Here is a 9,545-nt window from a genome sequence, read left to right on the forward strand (position 1 = left end):
TCTAACCTTCTTGCTTTCCACTTCCTTCTGTTTGCATATTCTAAGAATGGTTATAAATGTAACAGAGTACATTGTAGTTCCCTTTCACATGGTGGTAGTTATTACCACCATAGCCACATTGATTGGCTTTGGACACATCTAGAGATTATACCCTCAGCCAAGCTACTTCTACAGATGGTTGGCTGATGTCTTTCTTCACATGTGTCTTTTGGGAGACAGTAACCTGCCCTGGAAATTGGGGATCAGGTTGGGAGGGTTGCATCTCAGCGAACGGATAACCCCTGAAGGATATCAAAGGTCATCTCCTTTAAAAAAAAAAAAAAAAGAGTTTCTGACACACATTTCCCATGACCACTCTCTCCTTTATGTACTCTGGCCACACTTCCATCATATCCTCTATAACTCTTTGATGTTATTTGTAAACTTGTCTGTCTCCATGGCGCTTCCTCCTAAGCTTTAAGGCTGGGACCCATACCAAGTCTTACCTGTCTTGAATTCCCGCTTAACACAATGCCTCGAACACAGCATGAGCTTGATGTCTATTGACTAAATGAATGTGGGAAAGCTACATAACTTGGTGAGCGGGACCTGGATCTCCTGTGAGAGTAAGGAAAGTAATCGCTTCCAACCCCATTCGAGGAGCAAAAGTCCTCTAATTTGCGTATCGAAGTGCTGAAATTTGAGGGGACAAACAGCAGCCCAGAGAACTGCCGAGGAGATTAACTTGCTCAGGTAACCAAGAAAAGTCAAGGCCTTGGAAACTGGGCTTCCCTATCTGAGCAGGAACCACGTGGAAGGCGCCGTCCGCGCGGCTGTAACGCACTGGTGTGAGCCAAATCTACCTGGCCCTTGGGAAGACTGGGGCCCAGGGCGTGTTCTCCACCGTTTCCAGGCAACAACAGTCCCGCCCATCGTTTCCTAGCACTCTGCTTCTCGCTTCCTTACCCTGCTGAGCTCCACTCGACCAATTGACGCACAGAACATCGCCAGTTTGGGAGGTGGTTGGAGGACTCCAGGGATCCGTCACCTGGAAACTCCGCCTCCCTATTTCTCCCAGGCTGCCAGCGACTGAACTGAGCTGAGCGTTTGCGGGCTGCGGGGCAGGAGGTTGCGGTAGGTGGAGAGGCGCGGGGGTGCCCAGCGTTTTGTATCCCCGGCTCCGTCCGCATTCCGAGATACCACAGAGGTGCCTCGGGGCCTGAGTCGTCCCTCCTAGCCAGTCCTTGAGGCCTGAGCGACTGAGGCCCGAGATCTGGACACCAGGGTTTTCCGCGCTGGTATGGACTTCCTGCGGGGGACCGGGGGACCAGGGGACCAGGGCTCTGATGCTAGCAAAGTTTTGGTGTGGGTGGGTTCAAACGACTTCGGGATAGGGGTGGAGCCTCATTGTGACCCTTGGCATCAGTTCATACAGGGACTCCGTCACATATCTGGCCCTTTTACTTCCGGGCCATTGCGCTGGCTGGGCGCTCTCTCCTGGAATTATTCAGACCTTTTCCCAGGCAGCCTACCTAATCTCAAAGGTCCCTCCTGTAAGAAGGTGTCAATTCATCCTATTAGACTAGATAGTTACGAAAGCCCCCAGGCTTTGTGGGTAGTCCTTACCACTTAGCTCTGCTCAGGCTACTTTCAGTATAGAGTCCCAAACAGGCAGAGTGATAATGGGTAAAAACATGGCTTTTGGAGCGTCACAGGTCTGGTTTCCAATCAGGGATTCACTCTGTATCAGTAATGTGCTTTTGACAAGTTACCCATATTATCCTCAGTTTTTTCATCTGTAAAATGATGACAATGTCTATCTTTCCATTTTTCTATTAAAATAAGAACATGAGCCGTATAGCCCAGCGTCACCATGTAATGAGCACATGAGTCTTGCATATGACAGTACTCTCCGACAGTTTTCACCAAGCAGCATTTTTATTATCCTGGTGTACTGTATATGGAACTGTGCAGGGCCTTTAGTCTGCATCCTATTGAAAACAGAATTTAATTGGCTGAGGACAGAGTGGTTGCATTTTGGAGATCTTTGGAGAAAAGTGCAGAATGGTTGTCCTCACTGGAAATGTCCTAGAAATTCCTCTGTGTGTGTGTGCGTATATGTGTTAAAACATCCATAACATAAATTTTACCATTTTAACCATTTATAGATGTACTGTTAAGTGGCATTCACATTATTGTACAACCATTACGACCATCTATTTCTAGAACTTCCCAAACTGAAACTCTGTACCCATTAAACAGTAACTCCCATTACCATCTCCGCCTCCAACCACCATTCTATTTTCTGTCTCTATGAGTTTGACTGCATAGACCTCATATAAGTGGAATCATTCAATATTTGTCCTTTTGTGTCTGGCTTATAGAAATTCCATTCTAAGGGACTTCCCTGGTGGCGCAGAGGTTAAGAATCTGCCTGCCAATGCAGGGGACACAGGTTCGAGCCCAGGTCCAGGAAGATCCCACATGCTGCGGAGCAACTAAGCCTGTGCGCCACAACTACTGAGCCTGTGCTCTAGAGCCCACCAGCCACAACTACTGAGCCCACGTGTCACAACCACTGAAGCCCACACGCCCAGAGCCCGTGCTCCACAACAAGAGAAGCCACTGCAATGAGAAGCCCGCACACTGCAACGAAGCATAGCCCCCACTTGCCGCAACTAGAGAAAGCCCACGTGCAGCAACGAAGACCCAACACAGCCAAAAACTAATTAATTAATTAATTAATAAAAAAAGAAATTCCATTTTAAAAGACAAACTTCATTATGAAAGCAACCTGAGTGCAGAGCCAGAAGAGGAACCTAATTACCCTTTTGTCATCTTTTTCTCTATAACATAGGAATGTAATAGAAGACATTTTAAATTTTGTTAAGAGAAACTTGATAAAAGGCTATTACCTTCCTTCCTAAGTCAGTCCTTATTCACTTGTGCTTCTGTTTTTTCAGCTCAGATTCCAAATGAAAATGTTTGAGAACGTTGACTCTACAACTACAAGATCTGGCCCGGATCTTTGGGCTGAAATCTGTTCCTGTCTGCCACATCCTGACCAAGAGGATAGTGCCAGCAATGCTTTCTCAGACTCCTTTATGGATTCTTACTCTGCAGGCACAGGCCAGAGGGAGGCCCCAGACTTTGCTGTGCAGCCAGCTGTAAAGCCTTGGGCTCCCCTGCAGGATTCAGAAGTGTATTTAGCATCTCTAGGTAAGTTAGATGGCTTTTTTTTTTTTTATTTTTTAATCAGAAGCTGGTGGTTTTCAGGAAGCATGTTGAAGTTCTGTTACATCAAACCTGGTTTTCTATTCTCTGTTTTTTTGTTTTTTTGTCCTTACCACATTTATCTGTCAGATGTAATTCTAGGGGGTGTTTCAGGTTGGTTGTTGGGAAGGAGCCCTCTTTTCCTTGTACATCCCTTAACAGTCTTTGTCATCTCCTGCCTCTGACTGTTTCATCTCACTTCTGCTTTATTTATTGGCATTCTGTAGGACACTCTTGTTCACTCTTGGTGGCCCATGTATTCAGATAACCCCAAAGTGTCATACCTTATGCATCCTGAAAGAAGAAGGCCATGGTCCCAGAGCTACATGTGGATTTATGATGCTACAGTTTGAGAAATAGATTTAATAGATTGATGGTTGGGATGGGAGTATACTGACATAAAATTCATTCTGCCTCTTGTTAGCCATTTTAGTTTTTAAATATTTCCTGAACACATCTTCACTGCCCTGTCCTGTGGCCTTCCTTAAGTATTTAGAGAGACTCCTAACACAGGAAAGAGATTCAGATTGTCCCGTGCTAGGGGAAAGACAAATATCAGTCTTGGGCAGTGATTGCCAATCTTCAGAATTGTGTTAACCTTTATTATTAGACATCCATGAGATGCATCAATATGTCACAAAACCAAACCTGAGGATAATTATTTGAGGAAGGAAAGGCAATTCAGGAAGAAGAAGCATTTGAGGAAGGACAGAAAGAAGAGTCAGAATAGAGTTTACATGATTGCTAAGAAATTTCTTGGAAAAATAGAAGGAATTTGGTTAATGATGTACTGGAGGAAAAAAATATGAGAAAAACACAGGTGGAATGATGGCTAATGAGAAAGATGAGGGTGTAATATGAAATTTGTTGGGAAGCCACCAGAGATAGTATAGTAATACTTGCACCAGTGGCCGAGGAGGTTACCAATTCTGTTGTAGTCAGAATATCTGTTTAATGATGATAGGAGAAGAAGCCACAGTCTTAGGAAGCTGAAGAACCAGATCCTTTGGCTTGTTGGTGCTCTGTGCCCAGGGCATATAAGAAACTTTCATGGATTCAGTGATGTTTTTGACTGGTGAAGACTGGTTCAGAAAGTTAAAACTCCACGGATCTTTTCTAAAATCAGTTAAGATTTTAGTTAAGTTAGTTAAGATGATTAAAATGTCCTCCCCTGAAGAAAATAAGAGGGATTCCTGTTGCCTTTGGCAGAGTCTGGAAGATAATGGCAAGCGGGTTTGGAGGATGCAAGGCACCTGTTTCTGCCTGATCACATCTGATCAGGGACTCAGCACCCTCAGAAAGGGGAAGACCTTTTCCAGCCCAAAAGACTACCTCCCACCTTGACAATCAAGGCCTGACAACATAAAGATTGTTTTTATTGCCAAATAAACTTATATCAGAGAATCCACTAAGAGCAACAATTCAAAACTTTTAGCCAGTTCAACCTGAGATATACATAATCCTTTACCCATCCTCCAGGAGAAAAAAACTCCTCAAATATTTAACATTTATCAACTGTAGATTTTTTTTTTTTTTACATGGGTGAGCTTTTGGTGGTAGCTTGTAGCAACAAAAGGTGTTTGTTTTGATCAGTGGGTTCCAGCTGATGCGGCTTGTTTAGAAATGAAAACAAGATTGCAAATCATAAAGTTTCTATTGGTGGGCTTGATGTCCACCCCTCCCCTCCAAAAAGTCATCATTTACCTATTTATTATAGTTGGAGGCAAGACTAAATTAAGGCAGAAGGCAAATGGTGATACCCTTACTTGTATTCTTTTAAAGGGGCTATCTGTTCATCAGTTATTCTTAAAATGCAAAGAAGAGTAACTAAACATGTATCACCAGGAAGCCATAATGGATCACTCTCACAGGGATTACAAGATGTTTGTTTTTGTTAGGCTCCAACATCCAGGCCACAAGCAGAACAACCTTCAAAAAAAACATTGGGAGATTCCTTTTCTTTAATCAAGAACTTAATCACACATAGAGATCTTAAAGGTCTCTTATTATTGAGTTCTCATCAAGTCAATTTTTGTGTCTAATGAACCAACGAATCTCTCTTCATGTTATCTAATTCTTTCTCATGAGGTTTGGAAACCACTTTATGACACTGTAACAAAAAAAGCCATTTACTCCTCCGAGAGTCTATTTTCAGGAGTTGAAAAAAGAAAATAGTATACACATGTCAAGCCAGGGAAAACAAGCATTTCTTAGAGAGATACCTGCTGGGCTTCTATGATTTCAGACAAACCATGCCATCAATTTATTTATGAGAACCTATAAACCCCTTTTCTGGGGTTAAACAATTAAACAGTTATTTGGTACAATGCAGAGAGAAGGCATTGGGATGGAAAAAGAAAAATGTACGTTTGTCCTCCTTAAAAAAATGAGCTCTTTTTCAGGGAGTGTGCTTGTACTCATCAGTGAGAGAATTTTTAAGTTGACATTTTGCATTTTTGCTTTGTTTTGTTTTGTCTGGCCGCACTGTGTGGCATGTGGAATCCTGGTTCCCCAACCAGGGATTGAACCCGTGCCCCCTGCAGTGGAAGCGCAGAGTCTCAACCACTGGACCTCGAGGGAAGTCTGGCATTTTGAATTTTAGATTAGTTTTGTTTCATACTCACTTTCCTTGTTAAGTTCAACTTCCTCTCTCTTTAGAGAAGAAACTGAGAAGAATCAAAGGTTTACATCAGGAAGTGACTTCCAAGGACATGCTTCGAACCCTGGCCCAAGCAAAGAAGGAATGCTGGGATCGGTTCCTCCAGGAGAAGTTAGCATCAGAATTCTTTGTGGATGGACTTGATTCTGATGAGAGGTAATTTATTCTCAGTCCAGCTCCAGGTGACGGTCTATTTCACTGAAAGCATTTCTCCTCCTCTAAAGAAGTCAGGGAGAGCGACATCTGAGTCCAGATATAAGTTGATATCAACATCAGCTTTTCTGAGCTAAAATCATCCTTTGTAAGGTTGCTTTATTTGCTTAGTCCAGTGGCAGATTTTTGGGAATGAGTTTTTTTTTTTTTTTTTTTTTGCGGTATGCGGGCCTCTCTCTGTTGTGGCCTCTCCCGTTGCGGAGCACAGGCTCCGGATGCGCAGGCTCAGTGGCCATGGCTCATGGGCCCAGCCACTCCACGGCACGTGGGATCCTCCCAGACCGGGGCACGAACCCGTGTCCCCTGAATCGGCAGGCGGACTCTCAACCACTGTGCCACCAGGGAAGCCCGGGGAATGAGTATTTTTGCCAAAAAGCAAATTCCCCACCTACATCTTTTTTTTTTTTTTGGCTGCGTTGGGTCTTCGTTGCTGCGTGCAGGCTTTATCTAGTTGTGGCGAGCAGGGGCTACTCTTTGTTGCCGTGCGCGGACTCTCATTGCGGTGGCTTCTCTTGTTGCAGAGCACAGGCTCTAGGTGCGCAGGCTTCAGTAGTTGTGGCACATGGGCTCAGTAGTTGTGGCTCGCATGCTCTAGAGCGCAGGCTCAGTAGTTGTGGCTCATGAGCTTAGTTGCTCCGCGGCATGTGGGATCTTCCCAGACCAGGGCTTGAACCCGTGTACCCTGCGTTGGCAGGCGGATTCTTAACCACTGTGCCACCAGGGAAGCCCCCCCACCTACATCTTGATCACAGGTTGAGCAGAGTTGAGAATAAACTATTGTCTTCATTTTTAAGTACACACTGTGCTTGAGAAAGTAGTAATCAATCAACAACTGGAACCAAGTCTTCTTACCTATCAATCTCCACTGCCTTACAGAGTTTCTGTCATATTTCTGTCAAATTTGAGTAGACACTCAAATTTGTGTAGACCAGATGAATGAATTTCTTAATCTACTATGAAGGCACTGTGCTTGATGTCGTAGGCATGGAGGGGAGATGTAAGGACGTTTTAGAGCCTTTTTTTGGTCCTCAGAACTAGGTGGGGAGAGCTGACAAATTTATATGTAGACATACCTAACAAAACGAGGCAGCATAAGAAAAGAGCCAGATGAGTGGAAGTGACAACGTGCGTTAGGAGTTGGAAGACCATTGAGCTCCCTCTGGGGTCTGGTTTTGTACCAAAGGAGAACAGTATCTGCAGATGGGCTGGATGCAGAAAGGAGGAGAGGGCATTCTGCCACAAAGAGCAGGATGGTGCTTGACACCGCGGATAAGAGCTCTGCCACTTACTGGTTGTATGTTTCTGGGTGAGTAACCTGTGTGTGCCTCAGCTTCCTGCTCTGTAAAGCAGGAGTAGTACCTCTTACCTTATAGGGTTGTTATGAGCATTAAATGAGTTACTATGTATAAAGCACTTAGAACAGTGCCTGGCACAGGGTCAGTACTGTGTGTTAGCTATTCTTAATATTATTCTTCCTAACAGAATTTTAAAATTCAGTAAGAAATTATTCAAAATGAAAATCAGTGAGGGAAATAAAAACCTGAATTTTAACACAAGGTCTTAGGGGAATATGACTTAACCTAAGTTTACATCATAGCATTAACACTGATTTTGAGAGTCCCATGGTATCAGATGAAGATACTGCTGCTGAAATCATGGACAGTATGTGAATAGAACTTCATGGTTACATTTTATTTTTTAATTTGCAAAGTATTTTCACTTACATTATCTCAAATATTGCATCAGCGTGCCCCCAGATCCTTCAGAAATCAGTATGGCATCTAAGGTCAGGTCAACTTCCCTCTGAGGGTTCAGAAAATAATATACATTTTACTCTTTTCTTTTCCCAATTGAGCCTTAAACTGCCCCAAACACAAAAGATGAAGATGCACAGATTTCTGAGCCACTAATAATTTGGTATTATATTCTCTCCTCTTCAATATTTCCTTCCTCTCCAGTTCTGAGAAGAAAAGACAACTTTCTCCTGCATAATTCTCAAATAGTAATTCTTCTTCTCAGAAATTAGATCAGCACCAAGACTCAAGTTTATGTTTCTGTGTATTTATTAATACCTAAAATAATGTGGGTTTCCCTTCCTTATAGAAATAATTGAAACAATTTTATGAAAAGTATGGTAGATGAAGATTAAATGCCCACATAGCACCTTAGTCCCCTGAGCTATGGGCACCTGTTGAGCTGTGGGCACCTGTTGCCCTGAGCCTACATCTGTGGGAATGCTTCTTTCTATCAGTGTTCAGAACAAGCACCAGGAAACAGTAGATGTGCATTTGGTTTCAAACTTCATGTTTTAAACACAGTCCATTTTGTAGTGGAATTATGTGGTTCTTCACGTATGTGAAGGCCAGATGTGTGACCCTCCTTATGGCATGCTTTTGGCAAGGGAGCAATGGGCTGGGAAATCCTACTGTCCACAACATGATTCCCTCATTTTAGGTGTCTGAAATCTGCTGGTTATGGCCTTATTTCTTGGCTTACGATTTTTTGCTATTGAAGAGCACAGAATGAGGTTTATATTATTCCTAGTCATTTGCAATTTACCGTGAATGTCTAATAGCTTTAGGGTGGAGATATCCTGGGTACTCAAGGAAAGTGGGAGGGGGACACTTCCCCCTCCCCACAGATCCAAACAAAAAAGAGCCCCCTGGCATAGTGGCCATTCCTTTGTGGGGGACATTGCTACTCAGATGTTTCCATCTTGGCCTCTTGCTGTAGAAAGAACTAAACAAACAAAAACACACGAAAAGTCGTGTTTAGTACAACTAAGTGCTGTAAGTATAATTAAGCCTCAGACTACCTCAGGTATAAGAGATTTCAAGATGCTCAGGTTTCTGCCTCACTAATAATTTGGTATTTATTTGAATGTTTCCTCCCCTTGACAATTTCTCTTCTCTCCAGTTTTGAGGAAAAAAAGATGGGACTGAGGCATAAGCTCTTTAGCTGTTCTCATCAAGCCTTCAGAGACTCTGCATTTGAAGGCGGCCTGGTGCTGCTTGTCGCCCAAGTGCCCACTAGGGGGTAAATTATGCCACGGAGCTGCCAGGATGCACAGCTGTCAGAGGAGTATCTGTGCTCCCCACATTAGCAGTGAAAAACAATTATAGGAAGAAATTGGTGGTGGGCGGGAAGGCAGTCTTTGAGTAACTGAGATAATCATTAAGTAATTAATCAGTGAGGTCTGATGCAGCCACCCTTTTCTCCTGCTCTTTCCTAGCACCTTGGAACATTTCAAGAGGTGGCTCCAGCCAGATAAAGTAGCCATCAGTACGGAGGAGGTCCAGTATCTGATTCCTCCAGAGTCGCAGGTCGAGAAGCCAGCGCCCGGGGACGAGCCAGCAGCAGTGGAACAATAAATTACACACACACACACACACACACACACACACACACACACACACACACA

At 43.6% G+C, this 9,545-nt stretch overlaps 1 protein-coding gene across 4 annotated transcripts; it reads left to right on the top strand.

Moving 5' to 3' along the window:
- Window positions 1–1,054: 1,054 nt before the first annotated feature.
- Window positions 1,055–9,529, top strand: CCDC32 (coiled-coil domain containing 32). 4 transcript variants are annotated; one of them, XM_029239748.1, is made up of 4 exons: window positions 1,055–1,113; window positions 2,943–3,198; window positions 5,911–6,067; window positions 9,357–9,529. In XM_029239748.1, exons 2-4 carry the CDS (start codon window positions 2,955–2,957, stop codon window positions 9,493–9,495), a joined length of 540 nt encoding a protein of 179 aa, XP_029095581.1. In that variant the 5' UTR covers window positions 1,055–1,113; window positions 2,943–2,954; the 3' UTR covers window positions 9,496–9,529. The 4 variants fall into 4 exon arrangements, with proteins under 4 accessions (XP_029095581.1, XP_029095582.1, XP_029095583.1 ...); XM_029239749.1 differs by having other exon boundaries at window positions 1,059–1,277; XM_029239750.1 differs by having other exon boundaries at window positions 1,064–1,113; window positions 2,948–3,198.
- The last annotated feature ends 16 nt before the right edge of the window (window positions 9,530–9,545 follow it).

This window comes from Monodon monoceros, unplaced genomic scaffold, assembly GCF_005190385.1.
Source record: "Monodon monoceros isolate NGI ecotype Baffin Bay Population unplaced genomic scaffold, NGI_Narwhal_1 Super_Scaffold_21, whole genome shotgun sequence".
In the NCBI taxonomy this organism is placed as follows: domain Eukaryota; kingdom Metazoa; phylum Chordata; class Mammalia; order Artiodactyla; family Monodontidae; genus Monodon; species Monodon monoceros.

Excerpts from the sequence above, each read along its gene's own strand:
- CCDC32 (XM_029239748.1), top strand. The coding sequence starts at position 2,955 with ATGAAAATGTTTGAGAACGTTGACTCTACAACTACAAGATCTGGCCCG. Across the intron at positions 3,199-5,910 it reads AGTGTATTTAGCATCTCTAG|AGAAGAAACTGAGAAGAATC; the intron begins GTAAGTTAGATG and ends CTCTCTCTTTAG. Across the intron at positions 6,068-9,356 it reads GGACTTGATTCTGATGAGAG|CACCTTGGAACATTTCAAGA; the intron begins GTAATTTATTCT and ends GCTCTTTCCTAG.